This window comes from Dermacentor variabilis, chromosome 7 (assembly GCF_050947875.1).
Source record: "Dermacentor variabilis isolate Ectoservices chromosome 7, ASM5094787v1, whole genome shotgun sequence".
NCBI classification, from domain to species: Eukaryota; Metazoa; Arthropoda; class Arachnida; order Ixodida; family Ixodidae; genus Dermacentor; species Dermacentor variabilis.
This window is the reverse complement of record NC_134574.1, coordinates 143,828,074-143,854,531: the sequence shown is the minus strand read 5'-3', so window position 1 is coordinate 143,854,531 and position 26,458 is coordinate 143,828,074. Positions and strand designations below refer to the sequence as shown.

Below are 26,458 nucleotides of genomic sequence, written 5' to 3'. Positions count from 1 at the left end.
ACACTCGTTTCAAGATGCTGAAAGCGTAGTTGCACGTACTGGCACCGAGGGCATCAAATCACAATTGCTGGCCGAACGTCAGGTAATATACATTCTTATAAGAATGCGTATATGTAATGTAATTTGAAGGCTATACCAACACTGTCAGATATTCACATCCTGGGAGTGCTAGCTAACACGCAAATACATGCATAAAAAAACATTTCATGGCAGTCTGTAGTTGTGTTGAATTTATTGTGCCAGTTGGTACAAAATATGATGTCTCGCTTTACCTACCAAATACAGAAGGTCGTTGTTAGCACAGGCTACGCATAAATGAGCTCAATGTACAGCCGACGGCAAACGTTTTGGGTGCACAGAAATTCTCGAAAAAGGCTAAATTTTCTAACGACTTCCCCACACAACACATTGGACAGTACACGGAATGCTGATGTGGGGAAATACATTTTAACTTGAAGGCGAATGCGTTGACAGCGACCAAATCATTCTTTAGTTTTTTTTTTTCTTTTCTCTCGGACCTCGTGCTCTCAAAAAACTTTTGAGGTTTGGGGCAACGAAGCATAAGAAAGCTTGTGAACTAGTATAAATAGCAAGGATTACCATAACGAGTAAACCAATTTAAACACGATATAAACAGTAACAATAAATCAGACTAAGATAAACCACAGTCCATACAGTCGTCGATACATCTTGTGAGAAACGTGACGCACGTCATCCCTTGAAAATGCGACAGGCGATAATATTACCCTCGCTTACTGTCCCAGCAGAAAAGGAATACTTAAATTACAAGGATTATCTGCATGATTTCGGATCGCTACAAAAGGGCTATTTTGCGCCAATAGCAGCCACTGCAATGAAACTGTGCCAGCGTGGATGTGTCGTTTACGCGAAGTATTGGTGCAACGGGAAGCCTTCGAATAAAAGGCACGCTAACGCCCATTTCGTGGAAATGTTCGGTCTTGTTTTCACGGCTATTGGAAACTTGTACACGCGTAAAGTTTTAATGGATTAAAAAAAATTTTATTGGCTGGCTGGCACTTTTGTTTATTCAACATCTAAGCACTAAAAGACTGTGTTGGAGTTATCCCCATTTTCGGGAAAAATCCGACATTCAGTGACGTGGAAGAATTATAATGGACCATAAATTAACCAATCAACATTATCGTGAGAAAAAATTGATATCTAAAGCACCGGGCACCAGAATGAAATGTTCACTTGACAAATTGCGTGTGCAGTAATATATTGCAGCAGCCACAAACCAATATTTACAAACAAATTCGACTCAAGTTCCGTTCGGTGTTGTCAAAACTCGCCTATCATGCGTTTATCCTAATCACAATCGTATAATTATGGGCTATATCTTCAAGTTGTGAAACATTTCTCGCACAATTTAATCAGGTTCCGTTAATACCGACGGCGCACATGGTATTCGCGATAAGTAAGCGATGCGGCATCCATGCCTTGTTCGTTATGAGTACACTGCTAGGCCAGCGCTTCTTTTTCACCCTCTCAACTCCGCTCAGCCGTGCGCTTTCACACAAAAACCAAAATTCGCAGTGCCTCCGAGCTCACTGCGCGTCTGGATCTCGGAGGACATTGCACTAGTGGTAAGCCTTTTAGCCTTCACAACTTGCTGGTAGCCTCGTTGGCTGTGCCTGATGGATCCACAAACTGTCCGACTGCCAGAGGCAAGCCGTCTGTCTTGTCGGCGACCACGTAGATGAAAGGCTTGTTTACGTGAAAGGAGACAGCGGGATTCGTCATCGAGGCGTCGGTAGCTTCGTTCACCGGCGCGTCCGTGTCGTGTCCGGATGTCGTCGTCGTCGTCGTGATGGGGCCGACGTCGAGCGACACGGCGTTCAGGATGTTGGACACGTAGGCGTGACCGTGCCGGCTGACCGCCCCCATGTTGGTTTTGAAGCGGTCGAACAGGAAGTCGTGTCCCAGCGAGGTCAGTGCCGACTTGAGTCCGCATACGGCGGTCACCTTACGAAAGGGTGCGAAAAAACAAACAAGCATAAGAACATAATCTGCTGCATTATCGCTAACGTCAATTTGAACCCAGAAAAAAAAAAGTTTTGTTTTGCTGCGAATTTGTCATTTCGACCACGTCGGCTAGAAAACGTAATCGCCGAATGTTTCAATGACGAAAGCGCGCATTTGAAATTGTCCACGCACTTTTGAGGAACGAAAGGTCACCATAGCGTGCTAAAATATGGAAAAAAAATGGGGGTATGCGTAGAAGGATGAAGGTAATGCGCGGGCGAAGGTGCAAGTGCGGGAGCTGAATAGGTGCATCGTGCGACCCCCAAATATGGACCATACTTGCGTTTCAGTGGAGTTGGAAATTCGAGCGGGAAAGGGGTGTGGTCTCACCGACAGCTTCACAGAAACTGTGTGGATACTACTTGGTCACGCAACTGTGCCTTTTTGTTTGTTTGTTTGTTTGTTCGCTCGCACGTTCGATCGTTTGTTTTATGCGGTAGCAATTATATGGACACTGCACGCGAATTTTCGCCGTCGCCGTGAGGTTCCGTATAAGTGAGGGCGTGTGAGGGTGAGCCGGCTCAATCCCGCGTGCGCGAGCGAGGGAAATGCGGCCCAGATGCGAGCCCTCTGCAGTGGCGCGCGATGCAAGGAGCGTCAGGCGAGAGAGGAGGGGCGTTCTCCTCCGGCAGCTGCTACGGTGTCTCGTTGTCCTCCTCGCCCACCCCTCCGTACAGACGGGAGACAACCGCGGCGTCTTTTAAAGTGAAAGCTTTACCGGCCGCGAACTTGCGATTTCGCCGTGGCGGTGCTCCGAGAAGGCACATGACGTCACAGCGTGCGCCTCGCCGCGGACACTTCTCTCTCTCTCTCACTCCCTAGTCACTACTGCGCATGCGCCGCTAGTAGCACCGAGCCACAGGTGTTCCGCCGCTGCACAGCGCCGCGCCTTTCCGCTCGCTGCCGTTTGGTATGACGTCACACCGCGTTCATCCTCGTTGCGCTCGCCTCCTCTCGCTTCGCCAGCTGCGTCACACGCCTGATAAGTCGAAAGATTGAAAAGGAGAGCTCGCGTGCACCGCAACCAAAGTCGAGGCGGCAGTATGGACGGCGACATTTCTGATAAGCAGGAGGAGGCCTGGAATCGACATCGGAACGAGATGAAGAGAAAACGAATCGCCCAGGAAACTGATGAGCAGCGCGCCGAACGACTGGCTAAACGCCGCCACATAGCTAGACAACCAGACTAACCTGGACTTGCAATTAAGATTAACCAAGGCTAACCATGCTATGCCTTAGCTTTCGCTGCGTATATCCTGGCATAGCCGAGCTAAGCCACTGCCAAATTTTTTATGGCGTTGGCCACACGAATCGAGGATGTATAGTAGACGTTTGGCAGACTCCGTAGGGATGCGTTGCCGGTGCTCGTGTGTCTTGAAAGCGATCCCATTGGCGATCCGGGACTGGCTTAAGTGCGCGCCTGCGCGGGCCTCATTCTCAAAGCGATCTGCGATGTTTGCAGAGTGCGCGTAGTGCCTGTAGCTTCGTGCGCCTGTGCTTTCGACGTTTCTTTCGCGCTGAAGCGAGACATGCATGAAGGTCGATTCGCTTGCTGCTGCCACGATTCCTCACTCGAGAACGCCAGTTTCCACGCTCATCGAGCGAGCTGTGTTCATGTTTACATGTGCGCTTCTGACGCCATGCGGTTTAGTTAAAACACGTTGACGGGCTAGTTGGTTTGAATGCACGACAGAATGTGTAAGGCTGACTGAACAAGGACGTAGAAAGAAGCAGACACGCAAAGATAGCGTTGAGCCTGTGTGTCTGTTTCTTTCTACGTCGTCGTTGAGTCACGCTTACATATTCTATCATCGTTAATTTAGTTAACGAATTTTTACAAGTTGATGCGGCCGATCAAACTATATGCTTACTTCGTAAAATTTTCTACGAATTTGCTATCGCAATCAGCACTTCGCCTTTCGGGTGGCTCTGTATTATAGGCGTTCTGCGTGTTCTCAAATAAAGATTCAGTTCAGGGTAGGTGCGTACCTGTGTTCGGAGTGTCTACTTCGCCCGTCATCACTTACCATCTGCGGCTCCATTACTCTAGGAACGATCCTTACCTTAAACCGAGGAAGTGTGACCTCGACGATGGTCGGGTCCATCTCGGCCTCGAGGTTGAGCAGCAGGTCTGGATGCGTGACGAGGGTCTTGCGGACGGCCGCCAGAGTGGAACCGTCGACAGGCATCAGCAGGAGCAAGCTGAGGTTTCCGGATAGCAGTGGCAGGGCCACGGCGTCGAAGCCACGGTCCGTGTTCCGCTTGTAGCCGAAGGTTCCCGTGGTGTACATGGACTCGACGGACTGCGATTCCACTGGAGAGGTGAAGAAGGGCAGCTGAACTTTCGGATTCAGGAAGGGCCGGTCGAATGCCAGCTTCAGCGTCAGGACGGCCGTCGCCACGAACCTCGATTTGGAATCGATCTCCGACGTCTTGTCCAGGAGTAGCCTCAGGATTACCTTAAATGTAGATACAGTCGACGTCCGCTAATTAGATCTCGCTTAAATCGACTTCTCTCTTAATTCGAACGCGCTGGAATGTTCCGGGGAGAAACGATTCGCTGCTAGGGGAGCAAAAAAAAGTTCGTTTAGTTCGAAAGTGACATTATGCGGATTCGGTAATTTCGACCCCTACACAGTAAAATAGTTGGCGCCCACAAAAGTGAATACGACTGTAAATCAGTCTGCAACTCTCAGCCTTACACCTTACCCATAAAAGTGAATAGGGGTGTCAATTGGTTTATAATCCCATACTTGCGTCCTATTTCGGGGCAAAGGTGTCAGTTATGGACTGATTTACACCCTTATTTACTTTACGGGTGTAAATTATTTTGCGGTGCACGGGCTGTTGCACGCAGTGGTTATTAAAACGTTGAAAATGCAATAAACTTAGCAGACAACGTTACTGCTTCCCTAGCCATGACGCTGTTTTATTTTTAACTTTTATTGGTTGACGCTTCTTCCATCCTTGAAGTCATTCGCTGCAGTTTGTCTCGTGCCGTGTCTCCCTCCCCCCCCTAACGTACAAGAGCTCAAAACAGCGCAATTGGAATTCTCTGGCGGTCTTCGCCTATTGCTGATTAGGCCGCGCTTCAGTAGCAAGACACCAAAATACATCACAAACTAGTTAAGGCAATAAACATTTGAATTCGTTCATTTTGGCCGCTGTGCACTAGTTCGACCCTCGGGATAATTCAACCAAATCCTGCGTTTCCGCGAGGGTCCAATTAACGCGAGTTGTCTGCGCAAAGTGCGCCCTTTCGATCGTGTATTTATTTGTTTCGTGGTGGAGGAACTTTCTTCGCGCTGTAAGAAAAGCGAGAAAGTAACGATGGAAAAATTTGATTTCTGGAAAAAACTATAGATTAGAGCATAAGGTGCGGTTTTGCTAAGTGTACAAACACTGAAAGTACTTACAAATATGTTTGGAAATATATGGCATTTGAAAGTTGCGTTACGCATGAAAGAAGTGTGCATTTCTAGAGCACGGACCACGGTAAGAAAAACATTTAGTGGCGCAGGAACTTGACAATGCGTTATACCGCCGACCACACCGCAGAGATCTCGTGTGAGAGCACGCGCGTGAGGTCACGTGTGCTAGAGCGCTCACGTGAGATCCCGTGCGTTCGCGTGAGCTAACGTGCGTCAGAGCGCTCGCGTGAGAGCACGTGCGTCAGAGCGCTCGCGTGAGAGCACGTGCGCCAGAGCGCTCGCGTGAGATCACGTGCGTCAGTGTGTTCGCGTGAGATCACGTGCGTCAGAGCGTTCGCGTGAGGTCACTTGCGTCAGAGCTCTCGCGTGACACCACATGCGTCAGAGCGTTCGCGTGAGATCACGTGCGTCAGAGCGCTCCCGTGAGCTCACGTGTGTCAGAGCGTTCGCGGAAGATCACATGCGGCAGAGCGCTCGCGTGAGATCACTTGCGTCAGAGCGCTTGTGTGAGCTCACGTGCATCACAGCGTTTGCGTGAGAGCGCGTGCGTCAGAGCGTTTGCATGAGATCACGTGCGTCAGAGCGCTCGCGTGAGAGCACGTGCGTCTCAAAGTGCTAGTTGGCGTTTGGTGATGAACGCTCCCGTCCGAGTAAGAAAGCGGATGTAACAATGCTTCAAAATTTCAGAGTGACCTGAAAAAAGTGAAAAAAAAAGTTCTGGGGTATTACGTGCCCAAACCACGTGAAAAAATAGAATTCACTTTGATAAAGGGGCAGTGTGCTTGAGGGCTAGTATTTGTTTCAGTGAGGATATTCGGATAGCGTTTTTTTTTGGTGGCGTGATTCCGTCGAGAACAGAGTTGGCAACCAGCAAACTTGCAGGCGTGGGCAGTATAGATGGCGATACGCATATAGGCTGTGTTGAGCTATGTCGGGCGATTGCAAAGCGTTCGTGAAACGTAAGTTGGCGAGAGATCTCAAGAAACGTCGCTTCTGTAGTGAATGTATAAAAATAAAATGAAAAGGACGAGATCTTTGTGTTAGCGGTCTCTTAAGGGAGTATGCTGACCTACTTTTGATGTAAGACGCCCGCGAAGTACGAAGTGCCAAAAACTTTAAACATTTTAATTCGTAATAAAGTTGCTTTCAAAACACCGCGTCTGTCGTCATCGCAAAGAGCCGAATTGCTGACGAAACTGAATCTGGTGCGTAGAGGCAAGCATCACAGTAAAGTACACTTGGGTCGTTCTGACGTCATCAAATATTTTTTCTAAAGTTTATAACGTTACATGACACACAGACACTCAAATGATCAATCGAAAATGTCGTCAGTACGATTTTACGACGCAACTATACAAGAGCAATTCTAAGGTTCTAACAGCGAAAATCGCCATCTAATTATGAGGCACGCCGTAGTGAAGGACTCCGTATTACTTTTCACCACTTGAGGTTCCTCATCGCGCCCTTAAAATCGCAGTTCACGACGGCTTTCTTTTTTTGCATTTCGCCCCCGCTGAAATGCCTCCGCCGCGGTCGGGACCGAACCCGCGACATCGAGCTTAGCAGCACAACGCAACAGCCGCTATGAGCTATAGTATATACCGCGGCCGGTTATATGCGTGAAACTACACAGTGCTCGCCGACTTACGCGTGACGTCACTCGGCACGCCCACGAGTTGATGGCCACGAGCGCCGCCCTCTGGTCGAGGAAGTTGACCAGCAGGACGTCGGCGCCGTAGTACGTGTCCAGGGACTCCCGGTACGCCCTGACGACGTCGAAGTCGCGCTGCACGAACGCGGCCGCCTCGACGCGGACGCTGTCATTCGGTAGCTGCGAGAGGCGGTGCAGGGAGCGTGCCATGACGTAGCGAATGTCCGGGTCCCTGAGCAGCTGCCAGTGCAGCGTCTCGAGAATGCGGTCTATGGTGCCGGCCACCGAGCCTTCCAGCACGACGGCGAACGACAGGGCGAGGGCCAGCGGAGACAGGAGCGTGTTGCGCTCCCTCTGCTCCGAGGCACCGCTGTGTACAGTGCGCGATTTCCATTCGTTTTCATGAAACCGGCCACTTAAAGGCAGGCCACTTGCAGCACGATTCAATGTCGCGTAAGCACAGGGTGATCGAAAATTAACTGAAAAGGTAAGAACAAAAAGTGTCAATTAGAAATGAATACAGCGTGTCCCAAGTGGCACCCTATATATAGGCCGGTTATATTCGAATTATTTCATCTTTCCGGATTCGCCATCAGTGTACAGGCCTACGTCATCGCTTGGATCGGCAGTTAGAGAACGGTGGATGATGACGAAGGAGTAGAATCGATCCAAAGGAACAGCCACACTACACCGGCCCAGTTTTAAAGAACCTGCCTCTCTCTTTCTCTCTCTCTCACACGCGCACCACACACGCACACACACACACGCAAACACATACACACACTCTGCGGAGAGTGGAGATCTCTGCCTTCGCACTTCAGTGAACTTATGTAGGCTTATGATTGCGATGACGATGACGCTTTTACCATATCCAAATTACCGCTATGCCGAAGAGCTTACAGGACGCAGCGTCGTTACTAAGTGGTGAAGCAAACTTCAGCCGGATTGGGCAAACTTCGCAGCCACGCTTTGTGTTATATATATATATATATATATATATATATATATATATATATATATATATATATATATATATATATATATATATAATCAATCTGTGTGTGTGTGTGTGTGTGTGAGAGAGCCTTTAGCACGCCCGCTATATCTTACCAAATTATACGGAAATGCGTACCGCCAATGACGTCGACGTAGCAGCCAGTGTCGCCATCTTCTGACGGTTTCTGCAGTTTCAACGTTCTTCGTACACCAGAGAACCGAGTGATCCACCACTTATCGAGTAATAAAGCAAAATTAATTGATCTATACGACTAATGATTGTTGCTCCACTGCCTTTGAACCAGCACGCAGGTAGAACATGGTCTTGGTTGTTACAGCTCCGTGCCGTAGTTCATGACAGCGTCAGAATTGCTGCGCGCGTCTCTCTCTCCAGTATTGAAGTAACTCTTATATAATACGTTTGCTGGCGTGCCAAACCTAAGTAATGTACCTTCAGACTGGTGTTTAGTGCTTTCTGCTAAGAAGAAAATGGTGCAGCTTATGAATGTCTTAAACTGCGCATAGCTCTAAGCAACTGGTCAAGATTGAGACATTCAAATAGAATGTGCAGGCGTCACCTGACTGAAGCATCAAGATACTGAACTTTACTTAATCAAGGTTGTACCGCTTCGAGTTGACGACTAATTCATCCCCGTGCTTCCAGCTTCTATCTTCCTAGTTAACTTACTTAGCACACACTAAAAAATTTGCACCCTTTAGAGCTTATATTTTTTATCAACAGTAATCGTCACCTATCGTACGTGCATTTTCTTTCTTTAATGATGCGCTCCCGGTGAACTTTCAGGCTATGAACGGTATGCCCATGTGCGAACGGAATGTGGTAAATAAAGAAATATGCATGCAATATTGATTATGATTATCATTAGGAGACAAGATAAGTCAGAAAGGGTCTAACATTTTTTGAGGCTGTAGCTTTGACATAGGCCAAGGAAAGGCATTGATGACATATTTGACCTCTAGGAAAAAAATAATTTATTTTTTCCTGGGCGGCAAGCTTTCTTTACGTAGAACGCGCTTACGTGTTTCCTTTATATATTCATGCTAAATTTATTACACGTCCGCATTGTCTGTGCGGACGCAATCAGTAAGACGTTTTCAAAAGCTACTCCACAAACACCAGAGTGGGTAAGGAATTATTTTAAAGACTTGTGGGGCCACCCAGCAGAGCTCACCTGAACGATGATACAGCGAAGAGATTCAACTTAGGTCACCAGGCGTCTGATTTCGATTTTTCGATTCAATCTAAATCGAAGTTTATGTTCCTTCGGAGAAAGAAGAGCGGAATTAAAACTGATGCTGTGGCTTCACTGGGGTTCCGATTCCCTGTGATATGACCACATTGAGGTTTGAATACGTTACACACATTTTACAACCGTCCTGATCGGCAGTTCTAGAACAAGGGATGGCTCCCGAGGCATCCCTTGTTCGGCCACTGTGTGCCACTTCAAGCTTGCACCATCCGGTGAACCCGTGCCTAGTTCGGATTACAACAGACGTGTTATAGAACAATGTCGTGCCAAACATACAGTATTCCAGGTCAAGACATATCCTTCACATGAAAAACTTGAAATATATATCATATCACTGTATTACCAGTCCCATCATTTTCAACGTTTAGTGTGTGTGTGTGTGTGTGTGTGTGTGTGTGTGTGTGTGTGTGTGTGTGTGTGTGTGTGTGTGTGTGTGTGCGTGTGTGTGTGTGTGTGTTTGCGCGCGCGCGCTATCCACACTACAATCGCAGTGAACCGCTAAACTTAAAATGAGAAGATGGAAGCATTTATTTGTGTTGATGTAATACCTGTCCGGTCGAGACCCGTGATGCTCCAGGACTTCCAGCGTGAGTGAAGCTGCGCCTCTGTACAGCACATTCCTCGCTGCCGTACTGAACGCAGTTTGATCCTGGCTGGCAGAGGCAGTTGTCACCACAAGAAGGAACAAACTGCAAGCTGTACGCAGACGTAAACGGAGGAATTAAGTATGCGTACTTTGCGCCATGGACGTTTCTTTGTTTTTCCTGTCAGTCATTTGATGAGATCATGTGATGCACTTATAGGTTGATATAGAAGTTGCCTCGACACCTTCACGTCTAGGAAGCGTCACACTATATTCTCGCGTTCCTTCAGGGCACTGTTCACAGGGCACTGTAACGCACTGGTCAAGCTGACCAGTGCGCTACAGTGCCCTGCACCTTTTTGCCTTTACGCAAACGGGGCTACCCCCAACCTGCAACGCAGGATCCATTGGACGGCCAATCCTAAAATTTCAGCCGCATATATCAGATTGTTTCAGTGGAAGGGGCTATATTTCCGTTAGCCAGCATACAAACTCCGAAAAACTCACATCGTGCTCTTTAATTGGCTGGTCTCCGTCACCCGAGATTCGCAATCACTGCTGTTCTTTTTTTGCTCTAATATTTTTTTCCAACCGGCCAAAGAGAGAGAATAATCTTTTTTCAAGAACCCCGGTCCGGATTTTCCCGCAGGGCAGAGGCTTGATCCTGTAGTCGGGGGAAGTCACCATATGGTTTGTCAGGTTAGGTTTGGTTAAGTTATGTTCGAAAAGCAAGTTGCGGGCTGCCAGCACAATCTCGATTTTGTGACAGTATCCCGGCAAGCATAATGACGTGTTTGCTGCCAGTCAGAAAGAAGTAACTGCCGGCAAGCATTTTGTTAGCGTTACCCTGCCTGCACATTGAACGCGTCGTTATGTAATCTGACACGACGGAATGCTGCACTGCCGAGCGACACTTTCGACACGAACGTTAGGTAATTAAGACATTAGACACACATGAAGCGCACTGCTGTAGTGGTATATGTGTTAGTTGGTTCCGCAACATAATGGGCAACCGCTGAACGAACACAAAATTGTGCTTGCGTAATCGCATGCCCATAGAGACAGACGCGCAACTTCGTGCGATAGCTACCTGAATGCCGAAGCCGGAGCATGTCTCGTCAGTGGTTGCGTCGACTTCGCGCCGCGCTGAACCCCGCTCATCAAGGAAAACATTACACGCAGCATTCCATCTTCACCGGGTCATTTCGCGGCCGCAGCAGCGGTTGCCGTTGCTGCTGGGCCCTCAAGTGGATGGCACGTACCCGCTACTGTAATGACGGACGAAGAATCAAGGGCTCACTTTTATCGCGCATAACCGAGCTGCACCTGTGCAGACGATTCTGTAGGGGCCAATTTAACAGCTTAAGTGAGCAAATTTAGTTTACTTTGTCAGAAGATGCATAGTCTTTCGTAACAACTCATCTTCCATTGTTCACCTATACAGTGGCTACAACTGCAAGTAAAGGACGGGCTGAGAGCATAACAGGGAGCATGTTATGCTCTCGATTAGGCCTAGCGAATCTCGCTAGGCCTAACCTAGAGTATATTGAAGAGAACAATATATGCAACGGAGCGACTAGCTCAGGGATATGCATGGTTCGCTTACGGGCTGATTTCCTTGAGAGAATTTGTAGTTACGGAGAGCAGCCGGGCGTTGAAGTCCGAGGAAGTAAAGCAGTGCTTTGAGAGCTGGCTCGCGCGCGCGTGAGGGATTGCGTGGCTATAAAAGCGCCGCGTCATTGTTGGCCGGCAGCCCGTACGCTTGGTACATGCCAACTTTAGCAAGTAGTGTGAAGATGACTGTCATTACAGTGTCTCCCTGCGGGATACATGATTACATCCAAATGTATGAGATTTCTTTATTGTAACTATATAGGCACTCCAGGCTACCTTTCTCCGTCGTCATCACCGACGGCACTGGCGTGAGGTAATGCATAAATTGCATGAGCGATCGCAGTTTTGTAAGCTCCCTGAGCTAAAGCTTCTGAAAGGAAAATATTTGTTGTGCAAGATTACACAGCCTGCATGAAATCATTATAATATTAATTATAATATTATAATTATAGTTCTGAGTATACTCAGTCGTGGTACATCTCAGAACGTTGTGTAACCGATTTTGTTTTCCGCTTTAGATGTCTCCGTAGATATTGTTTATAGAATGTCGATATCGCTTTATTATTTTTTATGTATTCTTTATTCTGCCAAGATATGGATAACACGAAATGTGTTCAAAGAAAGTACCGTTAAGTTTCTAGACCGGCAAACGTCCATGTTTGCGCTAGACATGCATTATTTTGCGCTGGTTAATGTTTCATTCTGTCGCCAATTTATCACACCTGCCAATTAAAGAATGAGGTCCGACTATAGTATTTGTTCATCCTGTTCGTTACAAATCCCTCGACATATTCCACAGTGGGCAGGGCAAAGTGTATATCAGAGGAGAAACAATAAAAAGAACATTATATGTCTTTTGTCTTCAGAATCGAATTATTTCCTTATCTCACCCGATTCTTGGCCACTCCCTCATGGTGGGCACGAACCTCTCGTGGAGAAAACCAACCGATCAACTAATTTGTTTATTAACATTGTGTTTATTTTCTTCTTGATTACAACTTTTTTTCATTTTTCCCTTCAGTTAGTCCGACTGCTCCCTCTTACACCAGTCTAGTTATTATACTATCTCCTTTGTTCTTCCTTTTAGTCTGCGTTTCTAGCGACCACCTGGCGTCCGATTCTTGGCATATCCCGCATAGTGGGTACGAGCCACAAAAGAGTATCATCATCATCAACAACAACGATTGCCAGGCCGCCATGGCTCCATCGACGGCAGCGTGTCACGAAGCCATGAATGAAGGCGGGCGCCGCAGAGTCCTCAAGAGCGCCTTGGCGACTCTGCCCACGTGCGCAGCCTGCTCCGTGATCGGGGTTGTCCTGCTAACCTTGGGCGCCACAGTGTTTACCAAGAAGTACCTGCTACCGGCGTACGCCCAGTTCAGGGCGCGCGCCGCATCGACTACCGAGACTTCCTGGTCTTTCCCGCACTGGACTCGCAAACGAATCGACCCACGACTCTGCCGGTCCACCGCGTGCCAATGGACGGCGCAGAACGTCCTCGACAACGCGGTGTGGTCCAGGAATCCGTGCGACGACTTTTACGCTCACGTCTGCGCCAAAGAGCACAGCTCGTTCGACGCTATCGCGCAACCGCCGACGCCTCTGTCAACCGCCGTCCGCCTCTTCGGAGACCTGGAACTACTCTTCCGACGTTACCCCGAGGCCAAGAAGGAGGCATCAAACGGAATAGAAGTCGGTCCAGGCGACAACTTCTTCTCGCAGATGATCTGGGTGTACGACGAGTGCCGAAAGGAGGCGGTTAACAGCGATCGTCTGGTCTCGCTCGAGCTGGACGCCATCTTAGACGAGCTAGGCCTAGTCTCGTGGACGCCGCAGACCCGGCCACTGACCCACGTCGTCGCGCGAGCCGACAGGCTACTGAGGCTTCACCCCCTGTTCACGGTCGCGGTAAAGCCCAGTCGCACGTTTCCTAGTCGCGAGGGAGATGGTTTCTTTCTAGCCGTGGGGCCTCCAGAGACGCTTTACCGTCGCTACATGCTCAAACAGCACGAAGACTCCGAGAAGCGTTACCTGCAGCTTGTGGATGTGGCACTATGCGCGTGGAACACGAGTCAAACATGTGGTCTGGCGGCGGAACCACTCACTCGGATAGCGACGACGGAGGAAAAACCAGACAGCAACATATCTGGCGTGACAGACGAACCGCTGGCTCGGAATTATTCGACCGGCGCGCAAATCGTAGCTCTTGAGAAAGAGCTAGACGCCGCGACGCTGCTGCCCGGAGAACCGCACGATACGTCGCCCCGGTACAAAGCGGTCGCTATCAAAGACCTGCCAGCTTCCGAGGCTTGGAATTGGGCGACGTACTTTCGCACGCTCCTAGCGGGATCTAACGAGCCCGTAGACGACGACGCCTTCATTTCGGTGAGCGACGCCGTTTCCATCCAGGACCTCTGGCAGGTCATAAGCTCAAGTTTGGACTATGTCGTGGTGAACTACGTGACATTTAAGGTGCTCGTCGAGCTATCTCCTTTCCTCGGTAAAGCCGGCGAAGATATCTTGACGCTCACGCACGACCTCGAAGGACGCGGACTGAAGCAGAGACAGGCGGCTTGCATCGCCACGCTGGAAAAGCTGTACAAGTACGGTGTGGCTATCGCCGCGAAGCTCACTGCTGGCAGGGAATACGCGACTGTGCAGCGATCCTACCTGGACAGGCAGATGAGGCAGCAGTTCAAGAAAACAAAGAGGATGGTCAAAGCGCTACTCGCTGCCAACAGGTCGTGGATCGGGGACGCCGACGCCGTCAAAGTTGCGACACATAAGTTGAACGCCATGAGCTTCGAGTTCGGCGCGCGAGACAACCTCGTCGAGTACGAGCACTATCGCAAAGCGCGCGCGTCGTGGCCGCCGCTTCGCCAGAACGGAACGAGCATCTTGACCAGCGTCTTCGGAATCCACGTTCACGCGTCTTCCCTCTACTGGGACGCGTTCGGATCGGACTCGCCGGCATACGACAACCAGTTCTCCGTGTCGTCGCTGTGGCCGTCGCACGAATTCCAGAGGTCCAGGAACTCTCTGTTCCTTCCCCACGCTGCGGTGAGCCTACTGAACGGAGTCAGCAACGCGATACACCCCGTCTTCTATCCGGTCGTCGCGCCTCACGTCGTACGAGGGGTGATACGGGCAGTGACGCTTGACGAACCCAGCGGCGCCGTGAAAGACGATGACGTCGGGCAGCAGTGGCGAATTAGTGCCGAGGCGAGCCGTCTGAAAGACGTCGAGGACTGCCTCGCCGTCCACTACGCGAGTGCGCCATCTGTGGACGGAGTCTCGAACCTGACTGAACTTGACTTTCTGGACAACGCCATGATCTACCCTCTGTACTCCATGTACCGTGACGCCATTTCGAGGGAGAAGCTGTCGCGATTCTTCGTGAAAGGGCCCTTCGGCCTTGTCGACGAAGCGCAGGTCTTCTTCTACAATCTCGCCGCCGCCATGTGCGACTTCACGAACGCGACCGATTGGGATCGACGCAGGAGTTATCGCGTCACGCCCGCCAGGTGGCGCGTCAACGTGCCGCTTAGGAACTCCCGGTTCTTCGCGGAAGCGTTCCGTTGTGCGCCCGATACTTACATGAACCCAACGATAGAATGCAACGTGTGGAGAACGCCACACTCTCGTTTCATTTCGCGGAAGTTGCATGCAGTGAAACCGAAGTAAAAAGAATGGCCTACGATTACGCTTCTTGGGAATGCGTTCTTTGAGCGCAGCTGCTGCCTTATTTCAACAACAGGCAACTGCAGAGAGAACACGCAGTGCCGAACGGAGGTGGTTCTGCGTTGCGGATTGGGCAGCAGGCACCGCGATCAGCCGCTTTCAAGCCGGCTCTCCGGCGACGCGCCATCGGGCCATCGTATAGAAGGTCACCGGCGCGGATTGGGGGGTGGGGGGGGGGAGATTAGCAATTATTTAATGTTTCTTGGTGTGGGATGAGGAAATGGGTGGAGAACAAAGGTATTGAGTAGAAACCACACACTCATTCACTCACAGACAGGCCTCAATGTGGCCGCATAAGGTTGGAATGGGAAGTAGAAGTAAGGGGACGAAACGCTATAACTGTCTTTCGGGTCACCGCAACGGCCCTGCGCCAGGTAAGAGGAAGTATAGGGCAAGAGTGGAGGTGGGAGAAGGACAACCAGGCGCAAACACTGCGAGAGGCGACAAATGCCACTGAAGAACGCGCCCCGCAAACGGGGAAGCGAGAGGCACGGCTGAGAGCCCCACGCGACGCGGAGGAGCAGGAGCGGAGAGCCGTGGATCAGGCTCGAGGCGGGAAGGAGAGCCCGCTGCCGGCACCGTGGCAGTGCCGCGACAGCGGGAGACGGGACGGGAAGGGCGGAGTGGACGGTAGCGGCGAGAGTCGCCGCAACGGTGCTGCGCGGAGGAAGTGGGCGAGAGGATAGGCAAGAACACGTGATCCGGCTTTGGAGGACAAGGGGAGAGCAAGACTCGCGCCGCTCGCTAGAGACGGCAGCAGGAGGGCCCGCAGCTAGAGCAGCGCCTGACCTTGGTTACGGCGAGGCCGACGGCGAGGCTCAAGGGCGATGCGAAATGCTGGAACGTGCGCCAAAGAACTGCGCTCTAAAAGGTTCGGCTTCGAGTGCATTCGCGTTTTGCTGTCAAAAGACGACATGGAAAACATGCAGGCGCACTTCTCTGCACACATATATGGTTTGGCCTAACAGAGATAGCGGACCTCGGGCTATTTTCGCAAATAAGACGTCAACGTGCAAGCTAGTGACGTCATTCTTGCCGCCCTCTGTTCTCCTCATGATCCAAGTTTTCGTAACGGGTGTGTAGTCCTTAACAGGGCTTCTGCCAGCAGGAATGTGGCCATCTCGGTTATAGCAAGCTATATATGTGTGGGAAGCCTGCTTACACAATTTTACATAGGGTCCATTTCAGAGTTAGTGCGTTCTTACCGCTACTTCCGTTCATTTACTTTTATTTTTTCAATTTTGTTTCAGTTAGGCTTCGCTTATCCGAGTGACACGCAGTAGACTTGTCTTTCTTGTCTTTTCACGCGCTTGAGATTTCAACACAAGATAAGGGAATCTGATGACTTTATCTTTAGTAACACAGCTAAAAAGATTAGGCCAATAACCAAGAAAGTCAAAGAAAGTTGTCGCTTTAAAAATGTGTGATTTGCAGCGCGCTGAGTCGCGTACCTCAGGACCTTCATTAAAGTTTTGCATCCATCCATCCATTGCGTTCCTACGGGCTGTACAGTCGAGTGCAAAAGCTTAAAGACCAGAGTTGCCGCTAAATTTCTTTTTTTATTTTAAGCCTAGGCATAGAGGCCCAAATCTGCTGTACTGCCCACATGTGCATGCATGATCAGCGTCATGCTTTCATGCAGATTCACGTACCTAGACCCATCTGCTACAATATTATCGCCTAACGCGTCGCACCCTACCACACTTCTCCTCCCCGCCCCACCACCTGCACGCAAAACTTTCTAACGATGATACGGTTGTTTGGCGTTGCCTTCAGAAAACAACATCTCTCCGCAGATTAATTGATATCACGCCATACCTCCTACCCTCTACCCACACAAGTGCCCATACTGCAATGAATCATCATCATCATCATCAGCCTGGCTACGCCCACTGCAGGGCAAAGGCCTCTCCCATACTTCTCCAGCTACCCCGGTCATGTGCTAATTGTGGCCATCTTGTCCCTGCAAACTTTTTGATCTCATCCGCTCACCTAACTTTCTGCCGCCCCCTGCTACGCTTCCCTTCTCTTGGAATCCAGTCTGTAACCCTTAATGACCATCGGTTATCTTACCTCCTCACAACATGCCCTGCCCATGCGCATTTCTTTTTCTTGATTTCAACTAAGATGTCATTACCTGAAATGTATGCGCTTCCCTATACCATTCAGTGTGGGCGTACCAAAGCAGCACCGACCAGCCGCCCCTGCCCTAGACCAGTGGGGAGTAGCACTGTCCAGCTCGAGCCTGCAAGACCAACTACTGTTGATGGAGCACGCGCGGTGGCAGGTCACTGCTGCTGGACTTCTGGACCGAGGAGTCTGCTCATCGGCGAGTGAAGAACGCTTTCTCAGTCCGATCCCTTACTTCTTTACCGTTTAATATAGTTTAATACTACTACCTCCTGCAGGCAAGGGAAATGAGTTGGTCAAGAGGAAGCTTTAACTCGGGAGCTCTTACCTAGATGCATGAAGACGGATAAATTGGGTTTCTTCCCTACCACTGTGCCGATTTTCAGGAGCCTTGCTATACTTAAAAGAAGAAAAAAGCTGAAATATAATGAATGAAGGGTTAAACTTTTAGATAGGTCGTAAAACGTTCTTTTTTTAATGTTGAAAGTTGAAAAGCTGGGGAAAGAAAAGCTCAAGTGCTCTGTAACTGAGAGTTAATGAAATAACATTTTTGCAAACTGCAACTGTTAGATATCTAGGAAGAACAAAATTTGTATGATACACCACTCTGAAATATACCACTAATTTGCGAGTGTGGCCGTCTTAAACATGTAAAATTTTTCTGTATACTGTGAATTTGTGTATATCTCCCTGTTTTAGAATGCAAATTTTAAGCGTATCGACAAAATTTACATCTTTCTCTCTGTATAATAGATGTTGTTTACAGAAATGCGCTATCTGTTTTAGTGCTGAGTTGCGGATTCTAAACCTACGTGCTTCTATTTTTTTGTATTTATCAATTTCCCACAAATTTTCTGTGAAATATTTCATTTCATTATCTAAATAAAAAAATTGGTTGATTGATTTACTACAACTGAAGTTTCTCTATCAAATGGAACATATTTCACGTAAATCGGTTATGTGGTTGTGACATAAAAGCGTTTCTGCACTTTAGATGTTTTTGAATAGAGAAATGCGAGTTTCACCGAGCTAAAGCTTAAGTAAAACTACGCGCTAAGTTTTTGTGAACAGGCTTCAGTGTACTTTCCTTTTTAATTATGACAACGTTTCAGGGGATTACTTTCTTTTTAACTTAGATTTTACAGCTAAGGAACATGTAGAATATGCTCCGCTGTTAAAAGGAACAACTGCTTAGTATTTCGCCATCAACTATAGCTGAGGTGTGCAACTTGTCCTATGGGTGCTTATGAATTTCTTTTCTGATTTTATTTTTTATTTTTTAGCGCATGAATGCCTGCTTAATGCATCACGTCAATCACTTTCTTGTGACATAGGGTGGTAATTATTGGTGTTGTAATGCATCTACTATGATTTAAGAGTCCATTTTAAGGGGGAACTATACTTCGGGCCATATTATAGCTGGCGCGCACTGCATATGTTCTTTCTAAATGAACGCGTTCGTTCTCTTTTTGTCATTTGTGCGTGCTGGGTCATACAATCATGGCCATCATCTTGCATGGTGCGCCGAGGTGGCGATGGAAGGAAGGTAAGTTTTATTTATTTATTTATTTATTTATTTATTTATTTATTTATTTATTTATTTATTTTTACGTTCATTGGCAACCGGATGTACTGCTATAGACCACGTTTAATGCAATTTTTGTGCAAGTTTCAGTGGTGATGCACTTGAATCAGCATTGACTGAGACCGCCTGCATACACGTGCTAAGCCCGAGACATGCTCCAGCGATCTACCTGTTCTATAATCTCGTCACAATTACAGAAGAGGACAGAAACGGCGTGACACGCGTTTCATCGATTCGTATGACCTCAAAGCAACCCCCCATCCCGCCACGTCCATAACGACAGTTTTTGGTCGAGGTTGTTCGGAGCCCTATTGCCACCGCGCACTCATATGGAAAGCATGTCTCGTGAAAATGACGAGCTACTTTATCAGTGTCCGTGGTCTCCCAGCACCTCCTGAGCACGTAACCTCCATTTGGAACAGATTGTAATGGCTCCATAAAAAAGAAGCAGGAATCTCCAGTGAACCCGGGCATTTTAACCCCTTTTGCTGGCCGGTCGTTAGCCACGGGAAGTTGCCGGAGGAATGCACACTTGCGCGAGCGTACCGGAAGTGCTTTAAGAACGGGCCAAGTGGGTGAGGGCGGGGGTCTACGGACTCCCCCACCCATAGAGAGGGTGAGAGGAAAGGGATAGTAGTGAAGGCAGGGAGTCACATTACCGGATGGTCTCCTCCATCGCAGCAGCTCGCTGAGATCATCGGGAGGGCGCAACGCCGAGCGGAAACGCAGATGAGCCCATATCCGCTTCGTCTGGAATCGTCCTCTCCCAGGCTCGTAACCCTAAGAGCAGCCGTTTCCGGTTCCGGTAGACCAAGTGACTTACACGTAACGCGGCAGAGTTATTCGCGCTACTTTTTTGGAAAGGACCGAAAGGGAATAGGTCATAAGTCCGGCGTCCGACATGTATAATACTTTATTGCCGACGGACTGGCAGACGAACTGCAGAGGAACAGCAAAAGACATGCAGGCTAACTTAGTCGCTTCTTTTCTTTTTTATTCAATCCTCGTTATGGGTACAATCGTTTGCAGAAAGTTGGAAAACGGAAACATTTCTTCGAAACGAAACGGTGTCTCTTTGGAATTGGATTTTTGGAAAAAAAAGAACATGAACCATATGGTACTGTGTAGAATATATACTGCTGTGATTAGCTCTCGGAGCGCCATAAAGCTTGGTTTTTGCGCAAACTACTAACGATAGCGCCATATGTACTGACATGCTTCAAAGTTATGTGGTCGCGAAGAAATCGGTGCTATACGTGAGGTCTTTAACATCATAAGGAAGAACATTGCTTCCGTGGGAGACATTTAATACAAACTTCAGTAAATTTGAGATCCGAGTCACATGATACCAGGGCATTTGGCGTCTGCAACGGCGTACCTGCTAAGCCACCTTTAATAACTGATGGCACTGCCTCTCGTTCCGCTCCTTCCACGGGGCCGGTGACTACGCACTCAATCTTATCCTTTTCAAGACGCACGAAGCGGCTTTTATTAATAAATGCGTACAACCTGTCACCCGCGTAGTTTTTGTTAGACCGTAACTTATCACGAAAGCAAGCAATGTATTACGACGCCCCCACTAACCTTCACCCACCGCTTCATGTTTTTTTTTAAATATATTTTTTCCTGTGCTGCGTTTCCTGCTCCATACAAACGTTCCTCGATTTTCTCCTGCGAGTCCCGCTTCGCCTCCGAGCGTCAGCTGCCTCTGACGGGACCTCAGTTGCACCTGACTCCGGGGCTCCTCGACGCTGCTCGCTCTTCCTCCCCCTCCCCCCCCTCCACTTGCCCCGCTCCCCGAAACAGACGCCCAACCAAACCGAGCGGGCGCCGTTCGCTTGGCACAGCAACCAGACTCCTGTCGCCCCCACGCCCAATCCCACCGTTCACGTGACATCCTCGCCTCCTGCAAGCAACCTTCTCATTGTGCACCGCGTTCACGCAGAGAAGCTAGTTGTACAGGAGACCGTTTTTTTTCCTCCTTCGTTTTCTCTTTCCGCTCTCGCAAGCGGGCTTCTCATTGTCCACCGCGTTCACGCAGAGAAGCGCGCCTCGCGGAGCACTGCGACAACGTTCCGCCCCGCTTGTTTTGTTCCGGACGCCGCGGGGCCACCTAGCGAGCGAGGTAATTAAAGTCGAAGCGCCGTTTCCGGCCGTCGCTTACGACAAGAATGGCGAGCTAGGGGGCCTCAAGCTGCGACTGTGTCGCGCGAAATACGGCGCCCCAAAAAACGTTTCCACCGCTGCGCAGAGGTGCGGCCGCCACTTGTTATCGAAGTGGTAGCTGGAGCGTTTCGCGCGCCCCCTGGCGCTCGCGGAAATAGGCGGCGCCAACGGAGACGGCAATCATTGCGCAACCAGGGAACACCTACGGGGCCAAACGAACGCTGGGCACTGAATGAAGCGTGTAAACGAGTCGGCTACCATTACAGCACTTGCTCACAATGTGTCTTTCACGCGCGCGTAGTGGGATGCTATCGCGTGTGGGGAATCCACCGTCGTCCGTGCATTGTTTGCCGGATGCGGACAGGTGGGCGATACGTCGTAATGCCTCCTGCCTGTGCACGAGAACACCCGCGTAGTGAACCCCGCGCACCCCTGCGCGAACATTGCGCAATCAACGCTCCTTTCAAGCAACGCCACCCCCATCGTGGACGTCTTCACTGCTGTACATTGTGGTATTGCGGTGCAGTACTTCCAGCTGCGATACAGATTACGAGCACCGTTATTCTTCGCGTCATAGGAAATGAGGCGCGCACTCGAATAGGTCTTTCGACGAAGCGGTGCTATAAAGGCACGCCTTAGTTATAACACGACGGCGCTTTCTTTTTTTTGCTGTATTCGTGTAAAGATTCAGGCAAGGAAATGGGCTGGCCATAGAGAAGGCCGTCGGGTCTGAATAATAACCCTCAGACTTCTGCAAACATGTTGCGTCGCGTAGTCGCTATAATTACGTCGAATGTTTCGCAATCGCGCATTCTTCCCTCAGTGCGAGGCGGAGTTGCGCCTCATTCTATTCGCAGCCCTCCGCGACCGCGTGCTGAATATGACAATTCTATCATGCGTTTACGTGTTACACCAGACGTCCTTGCGCAATGAGCCTAAAAGAATGTGTGTTCGCTCTCGTTCATCTCTTATGTGCTGTAACATGTTTGTCAGTGCCGTAGTCCAAATCTATAGTAACCCACCCGCTGACTTGCACACCTCGGACGATCGAAATTTTTGCGAAGCGCGACACTCTTACGCAGACTAACCTCTAGCATACGGGGCCATTTTGCTGCATATAAATAGGTTGCAGGTTCGACTCCCGCCTTCGGCGGTTGCATTCCGATAGCGAAGGAACGCAACAAAGAACACAAGCCAACAAAATGGCTCGGCGCTGCCGTGCCTGTGTCCATTTGTAAACATTCTGGACGGATGTTTGTTGCGCTAATCTACTGAGGCGCAGTTTTGTGAACTCAAACAGAACTGTCACGTATTGATTTGTTCTACTCTCCGTAGAACGCCTTACGTTTAGTTTTCTTTAATACACCATCAAAAATGAAATTATTGGGTTTTTACGTGCCCAAACCCCCACCTGATTATGATCGAGGCACGCCGTAGTGGAGGGCTCCGGAAATGTGGACCACCTGGGGCTTTCTAACGTGCACCTAAATCTAAGCACACGGTTTTTTTTTTTTTCGCATTTCGCCCCCATCGAAATGCGGCCGCCGTGGCCTGGATTCGATCCCGCGACCTCGTGCTTAGCATCCCAACACCAGAGCCACTGAGCAACCGCGGCGGGTTTTAATATGTCACGTACTAACGCCTCTGATTGTGCTAAGTGTGGTCCTGCTTTCTGTTAACCCCGATAAGCAGTTTCTCAGTGCCCCACTAGTAGTTTGGAATGAGCTTAAACTGAATCTGATCACATGTTTTACCAGAGTGTTCGGACGGCTATCTCGAAATTGGTGCTACTCTTGGGATTTCTTCTGTATGCAGGCGCAAATACCGTATGGCTTCAATTTCGCATTTGCAACGCCTGTCCTGAAGTGAATAGTTTAAAACTATATATATATATATATATATATATATATATATATATATATATATATATATATATATATATATTGCAAATATTCTTCAAACCATTATATGCACTTTTCAATATGTCGTGCCAGTAATTGCCTCTTTCAGTCATGGTGTCTCTGTATGAAGATGCAACTTGCTTTTGAATTGCCCGACTAGTGACGACAAGATAAATATATTGAACATAGCTCTGAATGCAAACGTAACCCTACGTTAGTCGAAAACAATGTCACTAGTCACTCTAGTACAGTTGTTCGTTCCGCAAAACAAAGCTTTATGAAAAGGGGGTGCGTCCAGGTCTGACGGAAAGTTCAATGCGTTTTTGTGAGTTATAACGCTTAATTATCGGGCTTTATTGCATCACAAGGTCATCACCTCAATAAGCACCAACGCATGTACTTGCGAATTTTTTTCAGTTATTTTATTGACACAACTGATGAACTATAAGAAGTCAATATCGTTAATCAGATGATATTTTTCATTATGACAAATTACCTTGCATGGCTTCTATACAAGTCTAAACTCTTAAGCTTCTGCTCTGTGGTACCTCGTCATCCTCGGCATGTTAGCCTGTTAATAAACTTTATACCACAGTGTGCTGTCTCATCCGTCAGCCCCTTTCTTAATTTTCTAAGTTTGCGTTGTGTTTTAAAAAGTAGTATAACACACACACACACACACACGCACACACACGCACACACACACACACACACACACACACACACACAGGCACGTTTCTATGTGTTGAACGCGTTACGACAGTCGCTGACGAATGCAAGACTAGTCGTAGCAGCTACACGTAACAGCTATCACTCCTTAAAAAAGAAAATATAGAAAAAGAAAGAAAAAGCTCGGGCGTCGAAATGAGAGCTCGCAAAACTTCCGCACACCGCTGCAAGGCCTCACTTCTCAACCTTCCAAAGCATGCCCGCACGGCTATTCCCGGTTCTCACGCCATTGTGGACGCCGAACTTGGGCATAGGGGAGGGGGGGGGGCACAGTCCAATTGGCCCTATGCCTGTTCGCGTGCAAGTAACGCGTGCGCGGACTCATACTGCGACCGATCCGGACCGTGCAACGGAAGCAACGGGAGATTGTTAGGGGCTGGGGGGGGGGGGGAGGGTAAGACCCGAACTGCCCGGGAAATAAACGACGTGTCATCCAGACTACTATAGCGCTACAGCGGGGAGCTAAAGGAGTTAGCCGCGACCGAAACCGTTAAGCCTCGGCGGTAGGCCTCGCCGAACCTGTGTTTAGGTTCAAAGAGCAAGAACCCCCTCGCCCCCTCCTCTCCGCCCCCCCAGGAACAGCGGGTGAGGAGCAAGGAAGCGCGCCAGGAGGAAAGTGTGCCCGCGTTTGTGGTGCTTGAGCTGCTCTGGCTCGTTAATACGGTGCAGTGATCTGAAACCTGAAGCTTGCGCCGTGGCCACTCCTTCGGGCGAGTCAGTTGCCTGCCCATGCCACCAGGCGTTCGCGCATGCATCGCATTGCAGCAACAACAAGAACAAAAAAAGAAAAGTGCACTACACGGCAAATTAACGTGCACGCTTAAAAGTGAATCACGGTGTATAATGGTCTATAACTCACACGCTTGCACCAGAAAGGGTGTGAGTTCAAGATTGATATACACTCTTGTTCAGGTTCATGGGCGTAAATTATTTTATATCGTACGTTGCCTTAACAGCATTCTAGGCGGTGTTGCAAGCGTCAACGATCAAGTGAAGATGTGGGTACAGTTCATATTTACGTGTCTTTGTAGCTGTGTATCTCCACCCGAGCCGAGTGGCCAGCCCTATCAGGGGGAGTTTAGTAATGAGCTAAACGGGCATGTATCGTAAGAGCAATGGTTATGAGTTGGCTGTATTTAGTAGAAACAGAATACTCAGCATCGCATCAAGTCATGTTGTATGATATTGAATTCGGTTAGTTGCTGTTGTACTCACAACCTACAGGCAGGAACGTAGAACGAAGACGCGCGCTTCCGTCATACTATCGCTCATAGACTTGAATGTTGCTCAAGCCGCCTTTGTGGCTTTTGCACAAATATTTCTTCTTTGATACTCATGTGCGCAATGTAATGAGCTTTGTAACATTGTCTTCATTGTCGGTGTTTACCTTTTATCTCACTTTATGAAATATTTCATCAGTGACAGTGAGGCGCGCGGAATGTCTTGCAACTGTGGCGGCCTCACGGTCGCACAGCGGCAGCCAGACACCCTTCCCCCTTTTGACTCGATAAAATATTATCGCGGATTGTGCGGGAAAGGGAAGTGGCGCGAGGATGCGCAACCGAGCCCTAGAGGCTGAACGAACACAAAAGTAAAGTCAGTTGTTGCTCGTTCTTCAGGGACGCATCACTCCCTTCTTTCTGCTGATTTCCAGCCGCGCTCGCGTCCCGCACTACACAACAAACAACAAATTTTCCTTTTCAATAGGCATGCTCGTTTATCTTAAGCAACATTGTGCACTTCAGGATTTCCTCGCGCTGAAGTGGCTACGCTGGGCATTTTTTCCTGCACCGCATTCGGAAAGACTGCCACGAGCTCCACTTACAGGTTGGTACAATACTGCACAGTACTATGGACACGAGAGCATGTAACAGCCCAACATTCGGCGCTCGGCGGGATGACCGACTAGAGCGTGCCATATAATAAGGGGCGCTATTTTCTTTTTTTTTTTTCGTGTGTTTCTGTTGTTCCATTCAATGCAAGCGGTATACTCCGAAGACAAGTGGGGGAGGTGCGCGCGTGTGTGTATGGAACGTCAGCTGTCGCCATCTGGTGTTGGGCGGGAGAGAAAAACGAGCCTTCAGCGGGTGCGTGGACGCACGCACATGCACGCGTGTGCCACGCAGAAGCTATCGGGGTTTGTTCCGTGCACAAACACCTCGGCGTGCTCTCAGCCTTAGCAAGCTGAGGAAAAAAAACGAAGTGTGTATGACCCCCACCGTGGCGATCAACACGTGTCTCTGACAGCCGTCCCTGGCTGGCTTGCCCTGCGATGTCTTGTGTAGAGCACACACGCACCCATGCTAGGAAGCATCAGGAGGCCTCATCTATAACTGCATTTCTCTTCAGTCGATTGCCTTCTCTATAGGGTAAGACCTTTATCTTCTTAATATTTATTTATTTGTTTTAATGAGCTAGGTAGCAGTTGTGAGCTAGGTATCGCAATATTTCTGTAACACCAGGGTGCCTTGTAACCTCACGGTTCAATTTATGGTTGTAACGTCAGGAGTTGTCGGCGACGCCACGTTCTCAACGTCGCAAACTAAAATAAGGATTAGAATAATATTTGCCCGTTTGCAGGAGCTGGAAGAGGCAACTGTGGACATTGGCGTTC

At 49.0% G+C, this 26,458-nt stretch overlaps 2 protein-coding genes across 2 annotated transcripts; one reads left to right on the top strand and one right to left on the bottom strand.

The window, feature by feature from the left end:
• Positions 1-1,623: 1,623 nt before the first annotated feature.
• On the bottom strand, positions 1,624-12,505 carry LOC142588873 (serpin H1-like). The gene is made up of 4 exons (XM_075700692.1): positions 12,483-12,505; positions 7,126-7,498; positions 4,110-4,505; positions 1,624-1,986 (listed from the first exon to the last, which is right to left on the bottom strand). Exons 1-4 carry the CDS (start codon positions 12,503-12,505, stop codon positions 1,624-1,626), a joined length of 1,155 nt encoding a protein of 384 aa, XP_075556807.1.
• Positions 12,506-12,789: 284 nt separating this feature from the next.
• Positions 12,790-15,276, top strand: LOC142588872 (neprilysin-2-like). The gene has a single exon (XM_075700691.1). The coding sequence runs from the start codon at positions 12,790-12,792 to the stop codon at positions 15,274-15,276; it is 2,487 nt and encodes an 828-aa protein (XP_075556806.1).
• Positions 15,277-26,458: the final 11,182 nt, after the last annotated feature.